Raw genomic sequence first — 22,679 nt, 5'->3', positions numbered from 1 at the left:
CTTATGGTAACTGTGAGCATTGAGAATATTTTTTCCTATTTATTTCATGTTGTTACCTGACTTTTTGGATAAGTTAGGAAAATGACTACTTTTCCAGCCGTACTCAGAAAACTTAAAATATTGTTACACCGAAATGTAGAGATACTAAATTACACTGAAGTGTAATTTTGAAAGCAAAACCCTCAAAGCTATTGCAGAGACAAAATTTTCACTTCTTTATGTTTAAAATACAGAAACATTTTTGCCTTAAGACCAAGGCCTCGAGTCTTCCATCTGTACTGCACTTTATGTAGAGAATTTTAAATATTCTTCCAGGGAAGAAGACCTAAGCGAAGGTCAGAGCAAAAATATCTGCCCACACTTCCTACAGAGACAAAAGACACCGAAAAAACCAGCTTGCCGTAAAGAGAGTTTACAGATTACAACATTTTACTGTACATATACAAGAATAAAGAATAATTTATGAACATCATATTTTATGATTTATGATACTCAAATATTGCGAATCCTGTACAGACTACCAGGCCTACTTAAGTAATCATTAATTTACAAAGCAAGAAACTCTAGTACTTACATAGCTGTGACTCTTAAGGAAATCTGAAGGGTTGCTTGTGCAGACTTTATCCCCTTCCAAGCCAATTACTCTTTTACAGATATTTGATTTGGGGTCATTTGGGCTTTTCACAATTACAATATCTCCTCTGAGAGGAAAAAACAGAAACAAAAACAAACAGAAGAACTCTAAACACAAACTGTTTTTCTGAATACATGTGCATCAATGTGTATACTCCAAAAATATTCACGTACATTAAAGATACTTCCCCTTCTGCTGAAAATTCTTGTCTACAATTTTGGTGTCTTCGGTTTTATTCAGGGTGTCATTTTACACAGTTTTTAAGTATATTTGGAGAGATTCTTTGTTATTTAGAACATTTGTAAAACATTTAAGACTGCATTTTAATTGACAATTAAATGAATGCCCTTTAACTTGGTCCTGTCGCTACATATACATGGAACAGAACAGATTCTGCGTTCCTAAATGTTATTGTGCAAATGTTACTCTTCCAGTGAAACTTCAAATGTCTAATCTCAGTTTGTGAGACCTTATATTACTTTTGCCTCCTGATTATACACATCAGCTTGTACAGTGAAACCGGCCACAACAAAACGGGCGAGGGCCTTGGGCCTACTGTGGTCTACAACACAGTAATAAAATGACATTTGATAAATGGTACTTACACCATTTGGTCACTTTCCTTACAACCTATCTGAGCACAGCAACATCGCCAGCTTGGTTTGCAAGTAAAACATAACTGCTTGGAGAGGAGAAGTCACATTCACACAATAGAACTGGTTTAGGGGGAAAAAAAATTTTCCATTTTTTGGACAAAGCTGTAAAAGTGACACAGATTGTATCCTGAAGGAATTCTGTTTGATGGGCTGTATGTGCCAATTACTTTAACTTCTATGAGACACAATGAGAGCAGATTTATGAAAATTAAAATTTAGAAGAAGAAAAATATACAAAAAATAAAGGACAGACAGAATGTGGTTACTGACAAGCTCTGGTAAATGGAATGTAAAATCTAGTCTCAACAAAGGAGCATACTTTCGAATGCAATAAAAGTGGCGGCTAAGGTTCTCCGAAAAGACAATATCAGAATTTTGAATGGTTGGTTCCATTGAAGGTCCAGAACACTGCAAATTAAAAATAAATGAGAAAAAATTATTATTTCCAATTACTTTTCTCTAAAATACATTAATATTCAAAATATTTGCTAATAAATTAGAAAAGGTGTAACGTAAAGAACAACTAAAAAAGGTGAGATCCTCCGAGGAACATCTGATACAATTAAAAGGTGAGGACAGCCTCCAGAACGCCTCGAACTCTGTTACAACTGCGTATTTGCTCAGAATCGGTCCTGAACTGCGCGAGGTGCTACCAGCCCCAATGGATTCATTTCAGCACCAAATCTGCAGGAAATGATTTGGAGCAGCACTTGAAGCTCTGCCCGTTTACCCCTTTCTTCAGCCTCTGTAAAAGAGAAGCATCACAGAAGCTGCAAGAGAAGCTCACAGCCAAAATCCGCTATATCCAGCAGCGGTATCTGTTAGGTTTAGAACCTGGGGAGGAGGGGGAGGCAGCATAAAACCTCCAGAAATCTGCCCAGAGTTGGAAATAAGCACTTCCTATGGCATTATTAGTGACCCCAGTCTTTTTGAAAGAAAGTGTTCTCTGCAAAATGCTTAATCACAGTTTCCCATTTGCTTTAGTGATGCCTCAAGCAGTAACTTGGCAAAAAATATGAGTGCCTAAAGTAGAAATAACTTTCATAAAGGCTGGACCTGCCTCTCAAAAAATATGCATTTACTAAACACACTTTGAAAAAGCTTTTAAAAAAATGAAGAAACCTGAAATATTGGCATTATCACATACAATATTTTCAGCTTTATAATTTTATTTTCTTTTAAATGTCATGAAAAAGAAAAATTACCACCACAATTCCTCCAAGGTACTCAAAGGCACAATGCGCTACGCAGCCATATTGCACAGTATACCCGAGAAATCGAAAGGTTTTTCCTAGGACATTGCGAAGCATCGTACAGTGTTACGTCGTTCAGCTGGTTCTAGTCTACAGTAAAACAGAAGAGTATCACTCATTTGATAACAAACAATCTAACATTTACAAAACTATCTTTTGTATCTAACGACTGATGGACAATATTTTTTACAAAAACAGTAAATAAACCCAACAAATAATTAGATGTAGTTATTTATTAAATAACACTCGATAGAGCTTTTTTAATCATGTGAAGGCAATGCAACTAAGATCGCTGGTTTTATTCAAGCTCTAGTATTTAAAACCAAACGCTCAACAGCAGTGATTTGAAATGATTTGATGATATTTCACAACTGAAATTACATTCACAGAAAACTCGAGTAATCAAGTAGTCAACCAAAGTGACCTGACAATCAATCAAATGAAAAAAGCCTTGAAGAACTAGACAAAATTAAGGATAATAGAATCCTGAACGGCCTGCCTGTACTAGAAAAAGAATACAGTTGTTAATAGGAATTCTGAAGGTTTTGCAGGGCTCTCCTTAAACTAGACTTTCATTACCAAAACACTTGCATATAAAAATGAGGCATTAGGTCTTCCTGTTCACGGCTAGGATACAGTGGAGTAAGTTCTGCAGCACACAAGACTGTAAATATCTTCTGACTCCCTCCCCCAAATATTTAAATCAAACTCTGATGATTAGATGTAATCCCTGCAATGCTAATCTAACTGTTTCCTTAACAAAATTTTTAAGACTATTTCTATTTAAGGAAGTGGAATACACACATACTAAAATAACTGAAGCAAGTTTTACATTCTGCAAGAAACCTGTCCCCCTTAAACTGAGTCTCAGCTTTATCGTGAATTAAACCCACCGCAAGATTTCCCTCATTTACTAAGACGGGTCAATGCAGCAAGATGTACACACTGCATGTACAATATGCCCTACTTAAAAATGAAGTAAAGACCTCCCCTTCTATATTTCATGTCATTTTGTTATTTAAATGCAGGAATTTAAAAGTGCAGAGCTTTACTCACAACTCTCTAGAAGTTTTTGGGAATTTTGCCTGAATACAGTGAAAAGTGACTTTTGTTCTTTGCATTTAGTATTTATCTATAAAGAAAAAAGGATGACCGTCCTTGGGGAAACTGTTCTCTACCAAACTCATTTCCTTGTCTAAAAAAAGATGTACTTGCCTTTTTTTTCTGAACACAAATTATCTCCGGAATAAATCCGTTTAAACCAATCTGTGATTCATCCTCCTTAATATTAACTAACGGGTTTCACAGTAATGAACCAAAACACAACAGAAAACAGAAAAGTCTTGAATTGTTTCATTAACAGGTGCAGCGCCCAGCGCACCGCAGGACACCCGGTAAGCTGTAAAATACATGCACTTTCAGCAGAATTTATTCTGGAGAGCCAGAATAAATGGTTTGCTCTTCCCAACCCAGTACCCTATGAAAAGCATGGACCAACTCCTTACTCTCAGGGCCAGAAACACTGTGAGCCCAGCAATGTGTTACAGGTGATAAAAGGAAGACAGCGTGACAGCAGATCGATCAGAGTCGCACAGCCAGTGCGAATTAATGACTACAACTATCTTTAGAGAGAAGTACAACATCAATACTTCTTAACAGCACCTGCTAGAAAGGCAGCCGCACACCGCTTCTCAGACAGAAAAATACTGCACAACCATCCTATATTTCAGATCCATACCATTCAGAATATTAATATATTAAGACAGTATATAATTCAGGCACCTGTGGATATTACAGGTAAGAGAGAATTGTATAAACATTGTGTTACATTGATGAGAGTAGGTAGACATTGTTGACTGCGCCAAATGGAATGGTAACGAGAGTCATTAAGAGAAAATGTAAGCCTTTCATGCCAACAGCTTGATAGCTATAAGTAGAATAATTTTTTATTATGAAACTACAAACAACTGCTATATGTCTCTGAAAATAAGTTTCCAATTGATTGCAAATGATTTCCTGTTGGACTCTGGATGACACATACTTCCCAAGAGTTACAGTGAACACATACATTTCTCCCTGATGTCTGAGTAACTCTGAATTAGGAGGGACAGATTTGTAAATTGTTCAAGGAAACACAGGGTTCCGAGTGAGCTTTACCTACTGCTAGAGCTGTCATGGTATAGGACATGAGTGAAGAAGTCTCAGATTTTGTTCCCAGTTCTCGTTAAATAAATTCTTAACCCCTCAGACATGGATTTCACCAGTCCCAGTTCATGAATGTGGCACAATGGATTATTTTTTTTTAAATGCTCAGTGTTACCAGATTTTCATGATAATGATGAAAAAATTATTAGCTCATATAAGGCTTTTTATTACTGCTCAAGAAAGTTAATTTCAAATTAAGGAAGGCATATATATACATAGTACCTAGATTATACACAGTTTGAACTTAGTAAGACAACTTCAGAGGACTGGGTTGGTTTTTTTTAACATTAAAGTCTATCTTTAGACATCTAATGTTCATTCCACAGAATAACTACAATCCCGAAAGTTACCCTGTAGTTTTAAGTAACAGCTTCTAGTTAATAAGTGAGTGGTTGCAGCAAGAGTAAGCCCAGTCAAAAAAAAAAAACCACAGAATATTTATCTTAAAATTGCTCTAGCATCAATAAAATATTATTCTGTGTCCTCAGAAAACTATTTATTAGTACATTTTTAAAACAAAGCCATATTGTTGCTCACAAGAAGGTAAATGGCTGAACGTTTTTCCACATCACACAATTAATTTTAATATAAAGTGCTGTCAGCAGGCAACTCCACCAGATACAGGGTAAGAGTATTAAGCACAATAAAACAAATGATTTAAGTCTCAGGCCCCTTGAAAACTTAATGGATCTGTTTTATAAACATCCTTATCACAGAACTAACGACATAAAACCTGTTGTAATTACTTCCAGGTACACATAGTAGGTCGCTGAAAATTCTATACTGAAATAGACATTGTTTTTATACCAAACATAGACATTGATTAAAAAGGGTTACACATCCATATTTATCACGTAAAATACAATTTGGTTATCTTACAAGAACTGTATAGTTTATCCCCCACAGCAAATAAAATGCAAAATGTAATTACTAGTATCTTCCATTCCCTTTTCCTTACATAGCCTATGCCTTCATCATTTGATTTTTTTGTTTGTTTGTTTATAAAATTAATCACAGCTAGCAGGGTGGAAATCACTTTGAGCCTCATGAATGACATCCAAGAGATGGGAAAGGATTAGTTCTCAGTTGCTGCCAGTTATAGCGCCAGGTGGCTTTTTCTGCAGTGAAGGTGTTACCGATAATCCCATTACATTGGTACTAAATCTTGCAGACATCAAAATTATCACCAAGGTTCCTTTTCATCCCATCCTTTCCAAATGACTGGAAGTCGCTTCACCTGAAAGAAGTCAAATCCACATGCAGCTGCTGTTTTAGCAGCCAGCGGACTCCCTGAGAATGCCAATCGTGATCCAATTTCGCTGTGCTGGTGGCCCCCTATTCCCTGTCCAATAATACATCTGTTAAAAAATCCTACAGCTACAAATCAAGTTTAATCCTACCAGGGACCTCATGTTGGTCTTGTCTTCCAAAAAGGCAGCAGGTTTTGCCGTCTATCTCTGCTAGTGTCTGGGGAATACTCTTTAAATCCCAGCCCTACTTAGAAGAATAAGCTAAGGATCACAAAACATGACCTCAAAAACCCTGATATGACTATATTCTGACCCAGAGGCATTCATTCTAGTTGAAGATTAGAACTTTGCATAATAAGATTACACAGCAAGTGAATGATATCAAGGGACTATCCATATGCAGCCGCCTGGTTTTCTATAGACAGCCTGTGCTCTGCAATATGCAGTGCAGACGAAACAGAGCTTGGTCTTTCTAGCTGAAATAAAATAGATTCACATAAATTAGTTGGCCATTTCCAGATTCCTAAATCCCCTATTACATCTTTTATTGACAGCTCCTGTGAGGATAGCACAAATGGTATTCTCTTTGTATTCTTTGCTTGTGTAACAATCACACTCGGAGGGAAATGTACATAGGTTGTCTAGAAATTAACATCTTATTTGCTGTAATCTTGGATTACAATTAACTGTGTACATAATAAAATTAGGAAATCAATGAGCAGATTTATCATTTCCAGATAACCAATGGCATTGTGTAAGACAGTTTAACATATGGTGCCAAAATTTTAAATACACGAAAATCAGTCACAGACAATGAAAGTGTGGCTAAACAAATTATTGAACTTGATATTAAATACATTCTTTCACTACAATAAAAAAATTAGAGTCACATTTGCTTTATATAATGCTTCCTAATTCTGAATTTTCACTGAATATTTAGTGATAGTTTATCAGTTTTTCCTTAGCTAACAGAAACTCCTAACATTCTCCGCTTCAAACTAGACACCTTTTTTCACACAAGGTAATCCCATAACTTCCCTATCTCTTTCCCAAAGAGTTTCTCTGATATTATTACTTTAAAAAAATCCCAAACTCCAAAACAAAGAAAAAACTGCACACCGATTAGGCTATTTAAATATTTATGTTTGAGCTGTTATTTATATTAAACTATTATTTTAACACTTATGCGTTAAATTAATGTCACATGTGCTAGAAAAGTGAAGGGTATATATGATGTTTATTGGGAAATACTCTTCCCATATCACATACACAACTTAATAAACATAAAATGTTTTAAATATTCTAACTATAATCTGAGGTTTCCAAACATCTAAAGCAAAATAAGGAACAGTTTTCAGAAGGTCTTTCCATGCAGGGAGTCAGGCAGAACTTGATTTTTATTTCTAGCTGTTGGTTTTCTTTAGAAGAAACACTGGATTCAGCCTGGCAAATGTGAAACAGCTTGGTGATATTCTGCAAAAGAAGGTTATTTTTCCACATTATCTCTATCAGGCACTGACAGTTTGTCTCCAACAAGTGCTCCTTCATCTGCTGATCTCAAGCTGACAAGGAGCTCAATCCTGTAAACATAAATTCACAAAACGCAATCCTCTGGTGTTAAACAACCAGAGACTACCTACATAAGAATGAGCAATTTTTCCAAACAGATTTCAAGTAGTTCTCACTGGTTCTATTTACCTTTGGGAAGCAACTCCTAACAATCCCACAACCCTGTATAAAATGCTGTATTAATGGTCAGATGCATTCCAGGGCTTCTATCTTCCTCTGCAGCTCTACACACTCATCTTTGCTGAACAGCGGAATCCAAATAGCTGAGCAAAGGCACGGTCGTACATGGCAAGTTTGCGCCTCTAAGGGATGCTGAAATATTCACTTAACAGTTTCCTGTAACAATGTCAAAGTTAGGACAAACGCCAAAGGTCTGACAGACAGCACAGCCACTTTCCTGGTGACTGAGAAAAATACACCATCTCTATGTGACACGGGTCAAATAACTATATTCTGAGCTATATGCATTTATCTTAATTTTTAAAAATTCACTTTGAGACATGTCAACATTTGAAATTAATTTTAATTAACTAAAACAAAGAGTTACAAGTAAAATTTTCACATTAGGCACTTAAAATCTGCGACCCTATAGAAATTAAATTTGTCCACAGCTCACAGGTCCCCTGCACTTCCCAGTGCTGACACACCTTCTAGAAGTATGCAGCTATTTTTGGAAATACTACTCAAAGCAGTGAATAGAAGAGGGCTAAATAATTCCCCTACGTACGGACAAGTAAAAAGGTTGTTTACTTAAAATATTTGTCATTACAAAGAGGATTGTTTGCTAGTAAAAAAAACAAACCCAACAAAAACGCCACAAACAAAACATCCTCCATGTAAAGCAAAGCAACCTATTTATGTACACCATCAGCGAGACTGTTTAGAAAGAAATACAAGCATCTTAATGTCATCCCCAGTTAGTCTCAGATCAGAATGCCAACACTGAAGGGTACTCCATACAGGTTTATGAACACAGAAATCACACAGTATGCAATTTTAACACAAATAGTAAATCAAAGCTATTATTAAATATTTGAAAAATATAAAAGCAAAAAACAAGACCAGTTTTAGCACTGTCAGAAAACATAACACTAACAAAGAATCAATACTTCCCAGTTATGAGCATCATCTTCTAATGAAATATCTTATGCATACTCTGCATTAAAAAATGTGTTAAAAAAACAGAAGAAACACAGTCAGACAAAAGTGAGCTCAGTATTTACATTTTAAAGTTACCTGAACAGAAGAAACATGCAAATCAAGTGCTTGTCACTTGTTATTCTACAAAAATTTTGGCAGCTTTCACAAATTGTTTTTTAGTTATGAACCTTTAAATACACACATGGATATGGATTCAACTACTTATTTTTTTCATAGCACAAACTATATTTCATGTTCGTTTATGCAGTAAAAATAAACTGTAACCAGTACTTTTTCTCATTGCTCAATAAAATGTTATTAATTATTTCTGAGCTGTTTTATGTATAAAACACAAGTTCTGTAAGTTCTTCTCCACTTACAGATACAAGTATTAAAAAAAGTTCCAAGCATCAATAGATGAGTGCAATGATATTCAGTCTAAGTTAATCCCCAGACATCCAAATCCATGAATAAAAATTCATCAGTTTTAAATACACTGAGCCTATTAAGCAAGAACAAAAGCATATGCACAAAAGAGCTTTTAATATATTTCAAAGCCCACAAGAGCCATGGTCTCATTAAAATTATAAATTACACAAACATGGAATAAAGATTCAAACTGCAGTGCAGCTAAGCAGATTACAGAAAACCCCGCGTTCCATATGATAACACACCATGGCCCTCCCAGATGGGGGCTTGGAACAAAAAGGCCATCACTGCAGCTAGGGAAAACCTCCTTGTGATCTCTGGTTTCTGTTCAGCAGATGACAGCCAAATAATATGTTGATTATTCTGTTTGTGCTGCTAAGCTTGTAAGATGGAATAAAAGCGATATGATCTATTGTGAACTCAATGCTAATGTGTTGCTCCACTCATAAATAATATACTGAATTTATTCTGAAACTATCTTTTTATCTGAGTTCCAGGTTTTAAATGCATGAACTAAAATAAAAAGCCAGCATAAACCATTATTTAATTTAATGGTTTAAAGGAAAAGATACAGCTGACACAATAATAAGTGAGAAAACTGACTATTTAGTGAATCAAATAAGTAGAGGTGCCTTTCTCAAAATTAGCAAATGATTATATACTGAGATGCAGAGTACCTGCAAGATGCTGAGCACACTCCAGCCCCACAAACTGCATCATCGCTGATATCGCAGATTACCAAAAGGCCTATATGGCTTATTTTACCACAGATAACCACCCCAAATCCAAATTTCAAACGAGGACACAAGTACTCGTAAAACAGAAAGACAGTACAGAAACAACCTTTGTATAACTTCACTAATATCACTGAATTGCTTTCTTAAAAACTGTTTAAGTTTTTAATAAGCACTCAGATTTTATTTCATCTAAATTTACTAATTTGGCTTGGCCTTTCTTTCCTAATACACTGCCTTTTTAAAAGGAAAAACAGTGACTGCTCATACAGCTCCTTTCACAAATATCGTCTACATGCTGAGAAGACTGATGATCTTCCTACAAGTCAATGTTTGTGAATTTTAGATCTTTTATGCCAGAAATGTTAAAAATTCTATAACAAAATCACCGAGGCTTTGCAATAGCATGAGAACATCAAGACCAAACATGGCTTCACACTTCATGGACCAAGGGAAGCAGAGCTGATAAAGAGAAATGGTGGAAATGGGCAGCTCCAAGAGTGTGCAACGCTTTCTCAGAAACATAAAAATGTATTTAAAGGAGGCTCAATTACCTTTCTTCCTTTGAAAGGGACATAAAGACAGCTCTAATTCACAGAAATAATGAAAATGTGGAAACTGAAAAGATATTAGTACATGGAAGTCTTAAGACTAGAAATTCAGATAAATTACCTCCTCCAGGAGTCCCCCATCGCAATGAATAACACATATATATTAGTCACACAAAAACAAGATAGGGGACCTTGAAACAATTAGTGAAGCTCAGATATACACTAGCAACCACAACCTTACGTCTGTCCCATTTACAATCCAGTATTGTAAGAAATACAATAATGCAAATAATACTATTGTATAACCTTAGTTCCAGCAGTTATTCTACAGTACTGTTATTTCTATGACCTTGATGTTTCAGTTTCCCCTCAATCTGTTTCAGTTTCTACAATTTTAAATATTAAGTTATTCATCTTACATATGTAATCTCACACAAATGCAAAATAGTACCTGGTAGAAAAAAAAAATGGTAGCAGTCATGCAACTCAACTGCTTTCTTATGATAGATTTATATTTCCAAAACTTTTTTCATATTCTTATAAAATCCATATAACGAAAAGGTTTCAACAATAAAATAACCTTACCAGCTACCGTCACAGCACTAAAATCCAAGCTAGCGAAAGCTAACTCACGTCAACACAAACTTCAATGCATTAAAAACTTTCCTTGAGTAGATAGTAACTTGAGAATCACAAAGGCAGTTTTGGCATGGAATTGGCAGGCTCAGCATAGGAGATGGAAGAAGTTGAATCCATTCAGATAAAGAATAATGAAAGTTTGCTAAAATACAGCTTGGCTACAAAAAAGCCAGTCAGTCAGTGTTTTCTGCTTTTTTTCCATCACAATATTATTCCAAATTTGGAACAACCCAAGTTTTCTTAAGTAGCCAGCAGTGGAACTGGCTTTTTATATTTACCAGATTGCTTGCTTGTATTTTACCTAACTTTATAATTCACACTGAAAAATCTATTTTAATTCTTGCCTACTTGAAGCCCAAAATGCCTCTCTTCTTCATTACTTCTCAACGACCTATTATTTACCATTCTAAACAAGTTCTTACAACAGTCACATCTTTTGAAGAGCAAGAAAGACTTCTGTCTCTGTGCTCAGAAAAGGTATAGTTACACAGCTCTACAGAATTATTTACAGCAGCACATCTTGGTTCATCCCCCACTCTATGGACGGTCATGATGCTGTGGAACTAGACGGAAGCCCATCGAATACATCTGAGCGTTGAATCCATCTATGACTCCCCAGCATCTTGTCCTCAGTGAAGCCCGAGAGTTGTACGCTTCTGTGAAGCTGCTGACCGACATCACTACTTGGGAAAGCCAGAACTGGCGTCACTCTGAGCTGGGTGAGTAATTGCATCACGATTCACAGTGCTAAATAAATTAGTACATCTCTTTGTAACACACCTATATATATATATATTTCAGTTCAAGCACTGCTCTTTTGTATGTCTTTGCCAGACTAAGGAATGGGTAGTTCATAAATCTAAGAAACAATGGGCAATAAAGGAGGAAAAGCTGCTCGTTAGAGGACACTAACACTTATCTGAAGTTACTCCCACACTGGCGGTGACTGAATAACCAAGATGCCATTAACCTACTTGTCTGGAATATCTACGGAAGCCACCATGATCAGAATACATCATTGGCCAGCAGGCTGGAAAGCTGAGGTTACAAGTTCGTGACACTCACCAAGAAGTTACATCCTTACATGTAAGCACACTGGCAAAGATTTTCATCTTTGCAATCATCAAAGCGTTAAGATTTATTTTCAATTAGCTGTCAGTTCATTGTTCTACCCCAGAGCAGGAACTTTCTGAATCTCACCTAGCATGCCTGTCCTTACTGCAACAGATGCCAGATCCAGCTGTTGAAAGCTAATCCGAAAAACAACGTCAGCAATACAGATTCTAATCTTCAGCACAGTAGTCAGAAGTTACCTGCAAGCATAAGAATAGGTAACAATAACATTTCTTTTATATAAGAGGGTAGGTCAGACAGGTGGGTCTGTGCAATGAGAAGACGTATGACCCAGATTTTGTTCACTTCCAAATTCAGAAACTACTGCAGAAGTCACTTGTTGAAAACATTACTATTTGGTTTTGACACTAGCATCAGAAGAGAGGGAAAATTCTCCATTATGAAAACTCCTTAAAAATATTTCAGCAAGCAGACACGAGCTACAATTTTAACAGAATTCTGAAGGTGATTGTTTAAATCTTTTCTGGGTAGGCGTCAAGTGCTTTGCCAAACATTGCACAGGTTTTAGGTCCACAATACTGCAGACATGATGGACCAAAAATAGCTAAATCCAAAAAAAGAGCACTTTCTTTTTCTTGGTAAGGTAAGGAGCAAACATTGCCTGTATTTCAGCACCTGCTGATACTGTGGATTTGTCATAGAAATAACATGGTTACTTGGAATAATGCCTTTGAAGACTTTGAAGACTAAAAGCCCTAACAACTTAACAGAAAACATAACACTTGTTTGAAATCTAAAATGTGCCAATTCTTAACCTTTTTAATACCACCATACCAGGAAAAAATGCTATAGTAAATATAAATTGATTTCAATGACACATATATTTTTACAAATATTCAGTGAATCTTAGGCTCTAAAAGCACAGGTAATACAAGATGTTTTGTACTTTTGCATAAACTGCACTAATATAAATTATATTTTAAAAAGTCATAGATATTAACCTTTCCTTTCCATAAATCATAATTACATACATTACTTACCTGCCTTTAGAAATTACTATTTAATGAAATATGTGCAATCAGATACAACTGGAAGACATAAATGAAGACCCAAAATATCAAAGCGTTTAAACTATGTTTTTCCAGTTGAAACACAAAGTTTACTCTTCACCTCTTCCACTGACATGCTGAAATGACAAACTTTTATCCTCCAAAGACAGACATTTGTATTCAACATGAAATAGATTTGTGGATGTTAAGCATCTGAAAAGGCTAGAATCAATGTCCTTTTTTCTAGTTTTTCATCCTGAAGTAAGCTTATATGGCAATGGAACCCAGTATGGAAAACATTACAGAATATCAAAAGCCATAATACAAATAATACTCCTTTTCCAGTTGCTGGGTTCGTTTTTTTTCCCATTGCTTTTAGTCCTGTCTTACAAGTATTTTTAAATTAATATGACTTTTATTTAAAAAATGAGAATTCCTCTTTTTATGACAAACAGAAGGAAAATAATTTATGAAATATATCACTAATCTGTATGATGCTTATTAATACATTACATTCAATTTACAACTCATTTTCAATATTACTGTTCTGGAAGTTTCAGTAATATTATACTATACATTTTTATAAACTGAAGTTACAGAAACATTAAATAACTTTTTTATGATTTATTAAACTATTGTCTTCAACACATACCACTTTAACTCATGTCTCCTAATTTATTTACTTCTATTTTAAAAGAGCTGTTTAAATTTGACACAAGTTTAAATTTTTATTGCTGCTGTTCAGTATACCCAGAGGGATGCATTTAAGTAACATCCAGAGGCTTTCTGAAGAAAATCATATCATGTTTTATATAATATCATACAACTGGTATGTCTTAAACCCTCCCACTAATCCTCGCGTTTTTCACAGACTGATTGGATAAGTAGTCTTTAAGCTTTCTCATACTGAAAAAAAACCTCAGGTCTTTCGGTGTCAGAGCTTCCAGGATTAAACATTCTTTCCAGTTGTTGGCTCACGGCCCGAAGATCCTGCACTTTCAAACTTATCCCATTCTAGCTAGTTCAAAGATCAGGAAAATGAAGCCATCTTCTTTGCAGCCATAATCCATGACCCATGCTGTTAGATACTTAAGAACATCTCAAAAGCAAACTACCTTGTTTCAGCTCCCAGCAGGAGCTCAGCAGGGCACTGGATCACGTGACTGCGAGCCCTACCTAGTCAGGTGACTCAGCAGCTAATCTGATTTGGTGACTATAAAACTTTAATCAGTACAGTCTAATACCATCACATTCCAGAACTGATGAGGGAACCAGCTTGGCAATGTAACCGCAAACACTAATAAGATTATGAATTAGAACTGCCACTAGCATGCAGTTTTCTAGTTCTCTATCCCATGCATAAACCCAACAGAAAAATATTGCTGAAAACTGATCAGGCAGATATATGGTTTTGAAACAAAACGCACTGATGTGTTTTATTCCAAAATGGATAGCATTTTGCTCGTTGCCACAGAAGGACAAGAGCATACACTGAATCTTATAAGGCACGCTTAAAATGTAGCAAAAACATTCATTTGAAATCAATATAAAATATGTACATCAATAACATCATCTTGATGAGAAACCCTGCTCAAACAATACAGCCTCAGCTTGTGTTAACTGCAGATCCAAAGAGTTTACATCTGCAACTCATACGGGCTGCATGCATTAACCAAAGAAAAGAGGCAATGAATGACAGGTGTTTCCCTCTTATCAAGCACAAAATATCTAAAAAACACTTTAAGAAGTGCTCCTTTTTGGGGCGCACGAGGATTTTCACCAAATCCATAGGCTACAGCTTTTGGAAGAGGAATGACAAACATACTTGCAGATCAAATTCCAAGCATACCTTTTCCCAAATGTTTTGATTGCTCTCTCGCTCACCCATTGTATTCCCTCCAGTTTTTCCTTAGGGAATTCTCACCCAAAATCCTCTTAATCCATCTTAGAATCTGCATTTGGCATAGGCAAGTAGTTGAATTGGATCAGCAAGTTTACAAGAAATGGAAAATAGAGAGCTTGATTTCTTCATGCTAGGGTTAGGATTTGCAGTTAGAATTGACATAAACATTTGATCAGGTCTACATGAGCAGCAAGAAAGAAAAGTTAATTATTCTACAGTTTAAGACATCCCAATCTAGACATCAAGGTTTCAACTTGTCCATTTTACAATGAGATAAGTCAGTTGCCATAGCTTAGCTGACAAAAAATAACTTGCTAAGACATTTCCTGATCACTTGCAATCCTCTCCATGTTCTTTAGTTTCTCTGCATTTCAATTCCAATCTCTAGAGCAGGAATAATAGGACTTATCTATGTACTAATGTGTATTTGAGGATGAGGACTTTTTATACAGTAATATCTAGAATTCCTGCAGCCTTGCTTTCTGTCAGACAGCTCCTAGTGGGATCTTTTACAATGGCTGGAAATTCACACTTTGGAAAGTGGACATGTGAACATAAGCCAGCCTTTGGTATCATTGAAAGAGAGTGTAAAAGCTATTATTATTCCTGAAAATGAACCACCATTGACTTGAAAATACATAAATTTCCATAAAATTAGTTTCTTCTCTGTTTGTCTCAAATGAAGTGCAGGTAAAGCCAGATGTTGTAAGTAGTATTTTCATAAGCACGTATTCAGTTGTAAAGCTCTATTGTATTAAATAAATTTTTTTAAAAGATAAATCTTTGAAAAATAGCTTATTATCACCTGCTTTCTAAATCAGTAGGACTTTAACTGTACCCATCATCTTGAAATGTGACAGAGGAAAAACAAACATCACAAACAGAACTACTGCAATACTTTTAACGTTCAGTTCTTATACTGAAAAACTATTTCTACTTCTCCATATTTTTGTAGTATCTGAAACAGTCTCTCCTGTTGTAAAATATAATGTTAAGAGACAATTTCTTTATATTTCAAAGGATGCCAACTTAAAATTTATAACAAAAATGTCACTTTATTTAAAAATACATGAAAATCTGAAATAGCTGCGAGGTTCACAGTCAGCAAGAGGTGGAAGGTCCAACTGTCACCTCCCCACTGTGTGTATATGCCCTTCTCATTATTGCATCAACTCAGCAGTATGACACAAAATTAAACTATTAAGGAAGTCGATAGATAGTTCCAAATCAGATTAGTGAGCTGAATCAGCTCAAGAAAGGATCTGACAAGAACTAGGGTTTGTGGGACTGGAAGCAGAGGAGGAAAAGAAAGTGAAACTTTCTCTTTTAGCAATGCTGACCTACTACAGCAGCTCAGGAGACAATGAGATTTCCAGTAAACTTGCACTTCATGCAAGAAATTCTAAAAATAGTAGGACTGCAGCACAAGTATTCCCACTTGCAAAGTACTTTCATTATGTGGCCTCAAAAATGAAAGAATTATTTAGCCTCTGGTTTTAATTGCTATGTAGCAAAATGAGGTAAGAAAAAGGAAAAAAGTATAGAAACCACTTGTCAGAGAAGTAGCAATGAGAAAAGCAAGAATAGAGAGCTCAGCCCTGGATGTGCATTTACACCTGTTCTGTACAGTTAGTGCGACCTATATAAATATATTTTATTAAAAAAAAACAAAACAAGTGAGGTAATACTTTGTCTCACTGGAGTAACAAAAGGAAGTGTACTGCTTGGAATGGGGAAAAAAAAAGATAATCACTGAGACAAGCGCATGCAGTATATAAAAGCACATATATATGGTTCTTTTTCTGATAGGTAAGTTGTGACTTATCAAAGATATCCTCATTGGATTACAAACATTCTATTAAAAACTTCTCCAATAGATACACTACAATTTTAATAGTGTTACACGCAATTGCAAGCACTTATATCTGAAATATAGGTATCTGGACTCCAGAATGACAATACAGTAAGAAAACAGCTGATGTGATGTTTTAAAACTGGAGAACTATTAGTAAGTTTCAGCCTCCTCATTCAAATGATACAGAACCAACACTGACAATAATGGATTCTGAGCTCTTAACAGGTGTGAATTATGCTTTACACCTTTATTTTGTTAAGGCCTTTCCTATCCCAGATATTCACAAATCATTAGTCAGATCCTACAGAAATGACATTTATTAGGTATATTTTTCTTGACATGTTTTTAAACATGTCCTTTGATTTTTTTTCCTCTAAATACAAATACTTCTAATTTTCACTGAACAATATACACTTGAAATTAGATATTTATTATCCAATATTTCAGTTTAGCAGCAAATATAAATCACTAAGACCATCTCTTGATACTCATGATAAAGATCTCAAACTGTCCATTCCTTAACATGTAAAGAACCTTGGCCAGCAGCAAAATGAATGCAACTTCTCCAGCTAGAAAGACATAATACTGAAACTTCATGCTCCTGAGTTTGAATTTGATATGAAGGAAAAGCTTTAGGCTTCAGGACTGTTAAAGTATTGCTGCTCTTTTGTGATGTTCACATTTAATACAAGGATTGTTTTTTCATTTATTAAAAAAAACAGGCTCAACAGCCACAGGTGTTCAAAAACTATGGTTTATAGCAATAACAAAAATCATTCGTTGAAATTAAAGACCGAGTGAGGAATTATAACGTTAGAACCTCATGCTATGTGCAAATGTCTCCAAATAGCTTGTGATGCACCTGAAACACCAATTTATTAAAAACAAATGCACAAGTACTTGCAATAGTGGCTCATAGGGATTTTTCTTAAATTCAGAGTACTATATCATGAAGTGCTGATTTACAAAGCAAGCATACTAAAATTTTTCATGAAGTTAAAAAGCATTTTAATGTCTTTGTATAAAACAAGAAAAGAAAATGAAGTAACAGATTCAGGTATCTCACCAGTTTTTACATACAATCAGTGTAGGGCAGTTGTTTGCTGACATATACAAGGCCACAAGCTACTACCCGTAAATTGATAACACAGACTAAAGAACATGCCAATCTTCTAAAATACACAAAATAACTTTCTATGGTATTAGCAGCTGATTCAACAATAAGTGCTAAGGAAGGACAGAAGTTACATTGCTCACAGAAAGCAGCTTTTTCTGCTATAGCTTTTGGTTTATGGCAAGATCCAGAGCCATCATATTGATGCAAGACCTTGCTTCCAAGTGAGAGGTCTCAAATCATACATTTATTACAGACCCATGGCTATTTACAAACAAGGGAGGGACTCCAAGCATACTTATATACTACGTTACATACAGTTACTTAAATACCGTTAAAAAAACGGGACACTTTACAAATACTTTTTCCTTCCAGGCTCGCACACCAGAAAAGCGTTTTTTTGAAGAGGGCGATGCCGGCAGCGCGGCACAGAGAGTGCCGAGGTAACTCGGGGCCGGGCGAGCCTCCCCCTTCACGACTCTCCGCCTCCCTGACACCTAGGGGATCCCAAAGGCCCCGGGAGAAGGAAGGCGTGGGGGGGATGTCCCCGGGGTGTCCTCTCCGCAGCGCGGCCGAGTCACTGGCACCGCACTACCCGCTCCGGCCCTGCGCCAGGGTGGGACGAGACGCGGCCACCTCCTCCCGCTACCGGCCCCGCCTCAGCTCCCGGGGGCCCCGCCGAGGCGGCACCCCGCGCCCTCCGGCCCGCTGCAGCCCCGCCGCACTCACCTGCCTGCTCGCTACCGGGCGCCTCAGCACTTCCCCCGCCCCTTCAGCCCGGGACGTGCAAAGAACGCCGTCTCCCATTGGATAGCGCGTTTCGCATGCCGCTCTCCCATTGGTGGAGCGGAAAGGGCTCGATTCTTCCCGGCGGCCCCTGGCTCCTGTCAACCCACGGGCGGCCGAGATGGCGGCGGCGGCTGGCGGGGCAGCGCGGGGCCGTGGGGTCACCAGCTTCCAGCGGAAAGCCGCGGCCGGCAGCCGCCTGGCCGCTGTGGTGGGCACCCGGCCTTCCGTTCGGCACGGGCAGCTGCTGCTCTCCAGCGGGCTCCCCTCCCTGGACTGTGTGCTAGGTTGGTGGGGAGCGGGACCTGGGGCATCCCCCACCCTCCCGGCGGCCCTCTCCTTTGCCGGGCCCTGGCTGTCATTTACCTTCCGTAACCCGCAGCTACTCGCGCAGGCTTTTCCTCCCTCCCCGCAGTTCCCGGCGTTGGGGGGAGGATGGGGGCGGGGGGAGGGAAGAGGAAGGGGAAAAGCAGGATCCGATTCCCGCCCTGAGCGCCCCCGGCCCCTGTGAGGCGGCCTGAGGTGCGCCTGCTTCATGGCCCGTTTGCGGGGGCGGGGGGAAGATTGCCGTTTACCGTTCATTTAAACCCGTTTAAGCATCCTTTCTGGAGTGGATAGCTACTCTGTAAATTTACTTGGTAACGCGTTCCTGTCATATTTCGAACTGTCACAGTAAGCGGGCTGAAGTTTTTCAGTTTTGGAAAACATGTTTGCTGAGTTGACCCGTCGTTGAATGTGGTGTAGTTCTGGTTCTTCAGTATGGCAATTTTTAGGATGTGTTTGACCATAAGACTGGACTCTTAAGTGTGTCTTTTCTGTCTTCCTCACCAATGCTACATCATTTAAATGCCCCGTTTAGATAAGTTACACTGCTATGACACTGTCTTACTGTCTGTGAGTCTGCTTTTGCCTGCTGTCAGTGTCAAGATGCTAAATAGTTCCTTGGACTGATCCATTGTGCAGCCTGGTCTAGTGGGAGGTGTCCCTGCCCATGGCAGGGGGTTGGAACTAGGTGATCTTTAAGGTCCCCTCCAACCCAGACTTTTCTATGATTCTGTGACCTTTGCTATGTTATAATCTGTGGCATGAACTAGCACCGTTTACTTGGATTGGAGTCTAATTTGCTTTGCAGGTATAAACAGCATGCACTTTATCTGTATGCACCGAGGCTGAATGATCCTTTTATTCTAAATACTGATACAGTTGCAGTACATTTTCAGTGTACATAGATGGGACTACTTTTAGGTGAGGAAGGGTTGACTTTATCTTTGTTCAGTCATCCTTGAAGGAGTACATGGAATATAGGAATATACCACTTTTCTTTCTAAGGATATTCTATATGAGTAATGATATATATAAAAGTTGTATCCATTTTATAAAGAAGTTTTTGCAGCCTGTGTATCTTAAGGAGAATCACACTTCTGTATCTTTCAGATGTGTGTGTGTGTGCCTGTTTGGTAAGGAACACCTGCACTTTCATCAGGGATTGGCATCCTTGTGGAGAAAGATACCCCTCCTTAAGAAAGAAGTATTTCATTAAGTGAGTGTAATATGTGAAACCCTTTGAGGGTGACAGAGCACTGGAACAGGCTGCCCAGGGAGGTTGTGGAGTCCCCTTCTCTGGAGATTTTCAAGACCCGCCTGGATGCAGTCCTGAGTAATGTGCTCTAGGCAATCCTGCTCTAGCAGGGGAGTTGGACTAGATGATCTCTAGAGGTCCCTTCCAACTCTGAAGTTTCTGTGATTCTGTGATTTACTTGCATAAATATAGGATTTGCATTGGATATTCCAGTTCTTCTTCATATTCCCTTTTTATACGCAGTGGATTTTGTACAGCATGATTCAGAAGATGTTGACAGCTCCCATGGTGGCAGTCTCCTAAATGTTCGGGCACTTGCTAACATAATTAGTGGTTTGTTATGGAAACTGAGGGCATTTCTTCCAGTAAAGCCAGGTGAGTAATTTCCTGGCTTTACTAAGTTTTACACTTGCACATCAAGAAAGTTCTTCAACCCTAGGAATAGCAACTTTTGAAAATACTTCTACAATGCTTTTTGGGTGGTGGCATCTTCGAAAAACTGGAAAACTCTCTATTCCTATGTTAAATCTTTGATAATCTCCTAGTCCTTAAATCACCGTTTTCTGGAGGATGAGTGGGTAAGCCAAACATGATGTAGTATAATAAAATTCCCATTGATTCCAGCTATTAGGCATTGTTGGAGACAGACCACCCAGCTAGGTGGACCTGTACAGAATCTTTGGTTTTGGAGGCTGGGGAGGGACCTCAGGAATTCATCTACTGCAGCCTTAAAGCAGGCTCAGCACTGAATTCAGAGTAGTTGCTCAAGTTGGCTTGAAAATCTGCAATGGCAGAGATTTCACAGCCTCTCTGGACACCCTGTTCCAATGCTTAATCATTTTCACAGGGAATTTTCTTTTTCCTTATACCCACTTGGAACTTTCCTGTTTCCATTTATGCCAGTTGTTTCTTTCCCTCCCACTATGCACCTCAGCAGAAAGCTCACCTGTCTTCTCAGTAGCCTCTCTTAGGTACCAGCAGGCTGCTCATAGGTTTTCTTCTCATCTCCAAGTTAAACAAGCCCCATCCCTTCAACCACTCCTCTTGGGTCACTTGCCCCATCTCAGTGCCCCTCTGCTGGACTCACTTGAGTTTATCTTTACTTCTTTCTTGTACTGAGGGGCCCAAAACTGGACGTTGTGTTCCATATGGGATCTAATGAGTGCTGAGTAAAGGGGAGCAGTCACATCCCTTGACCAGACTGAGCTTCTGTTGGCGCAGCCCACTGTGCTGGTGACCGTAGAAGTATTGTACTTGGTCTCCTTCGTGTTCTTTTTGGGCGTGTGTGGAAATGCTTCATAAATGTCTTGCAGAATGCTCTTTATGTATTCTTAAAGAACACTGTTAACTTTTTTTCTTTCATCTTGCCCACTAGCAGTTAAGTAATTGACTGTACAAAATACAGTATTTTATTGTCACCAGGGACTGAGGACAAACCTTTTTGTATAAATTACCAATGGAAGTTACTATAAACTGTTTTAGTCTGGTATTTTTCATAGACATATTTTTTTAATGGTTGCCAGGCATAGTCTTCTAGCTCTCATACTTTGGGCTTGATTTGGAGTTCGCCTTGTCCAGAAGCTGCAACCCAGATACAGTATTATTAGCCAGACATGAAGATACGGTTTATGAATAACTGTAAATAAGGGAAACTTTGACCTGAGTTTGCCTTTAGGAACCAGGGTATGTGCACATATGTTACAACTCTGGCTTGTAGAAAGAGAAAGTAGAATTGATGATCTGAAAATACAGCTTGTGAGAATTTTGACTGCACTGATGTACTGTTTGACAAACAAATTCTCTCTTGTGCAAGCAATTTAAAAGCAGAAGATACATTACTTCTGTGGTGGCTACAAGTAAGCTTTTTATAACCAAGATTCTAAGTCCTTATTGCCGTGAGGTAATACGTTTCTTATGTCAGTTTTGATCACCTTTTGTATTTCAAGCTATGATTTGGTAAAATCTCATCATTTGGAACTATTTTTTTCTACATGCTGTATAGAACATGTGCTAGTTTTAAACAACTGATGTTATTAACGTGTGTTCTGTCTCCCTGAACAATTGAATGCAGTGAATATTGGAAGCATACTTTGTATCAACCATCTGTATGACTGCCGATTTTGGTCTTTTTTTCTCCTTTTCCCTGTAGTGCATTTTTTGGGTTCATTTCCATTTATCTCCTGAAAAAATAAAATGAAACAAAAAATGGTGGATGAGAACATGGGGATTTCATGAGTGGTTCTAACTTTCCAATAAACA

General features: G+C 37.7%; 2 protein-coding genes across 7 annotated transcripts in view; one reads left to right on the top strand and one right to left on the bottom strand.

Moving 5' to 3' along the window:
• IMMP1L (inner mitochondrial membrane peptidase subunit 1) overlaps window positions 1-18,920 on the bottom strand; it is a 36,781-nt gene extending 17,861 nt beyond the window's left edge. The window contains exons 1-7 of one of the 5 annotated variants that reach the window (XM_074586234.1): window positions 18,785-18,920; window positions 12,261-12,373; window positions 8,677-8,723; window positions 7,697-7,903; window positions 2,496-2,633; window positions 1,610-1,698; window positions 575-701 (exon numbers count right to left, since the gene is read on the bottom strand). In XM_074586234.1, coding sequence (XP_074442335.1) covers window positions 575-701; window positions 1,610-1,698; window positions 2,496-2,600 — 321 coding nt within the window. In that variant the 5' untranslated portion in view covers window positions 2,601-2,633; window positions 7,697-7,903; window positions 8,677-8,723; window positions 12,261-12,373; window positions 18,785-18,920. Of the gene's footprint in view, window positions 1-574; window positions 702-1,609; window positions 1,699-2,495; window positions 2,634-7,696; window positions 7,904-8,676; window positions 8,724-12,125; window positions 12,374-18,784 lie in introns of all 5 variants that reach the window. The other 4 variants (XM_074586237.1, XM_074586235.1, XM_074586232.1 and 1 more) reach the window with 4 other exon arrangements.
• Window positions 18,921-22,679, top strand: part of ELP4 (elongator acetyltransferase complex subunit 4) — a 149,985-nt gene continuing 146,226 nt past the window's right edge. Inside the window, exon 1 of one of the 2 annotated variants that reach the window (XM_074586231.1) lies at window positions 18,921-19,128. In XM_074586231.1, coding sequence (XP_074442332.1) covers window positions 18,963-19,128 — 166 coding nt within the window. In that variant the 5' untranslated portion in view covers window positions 18,921-18,962. The remainder of the gene's footprint in view (window positions 19,129-22,679) is intronic. The other variant, XM_074586230.1, reaches the window with a different exon arrangement.

The sequence above is a fragment of the Larus michahellis genome, chromosome 4, assembly GCF_964199755.1.
Source record: "Larus michahellis chromosome 4, bLarMic1.1, whole genome shotgun sequence".
Classification (NCBI taxonomy): Eukaryota; Metazoa; Chordata; class Aves; order Charadriiformes; family Laridae; genus Larus; species Larus michahellis.
Note: the sequence above shows the minus strand (reverse complement) of the source record. Positions and strands in the feature narration are given on the sequence as shown.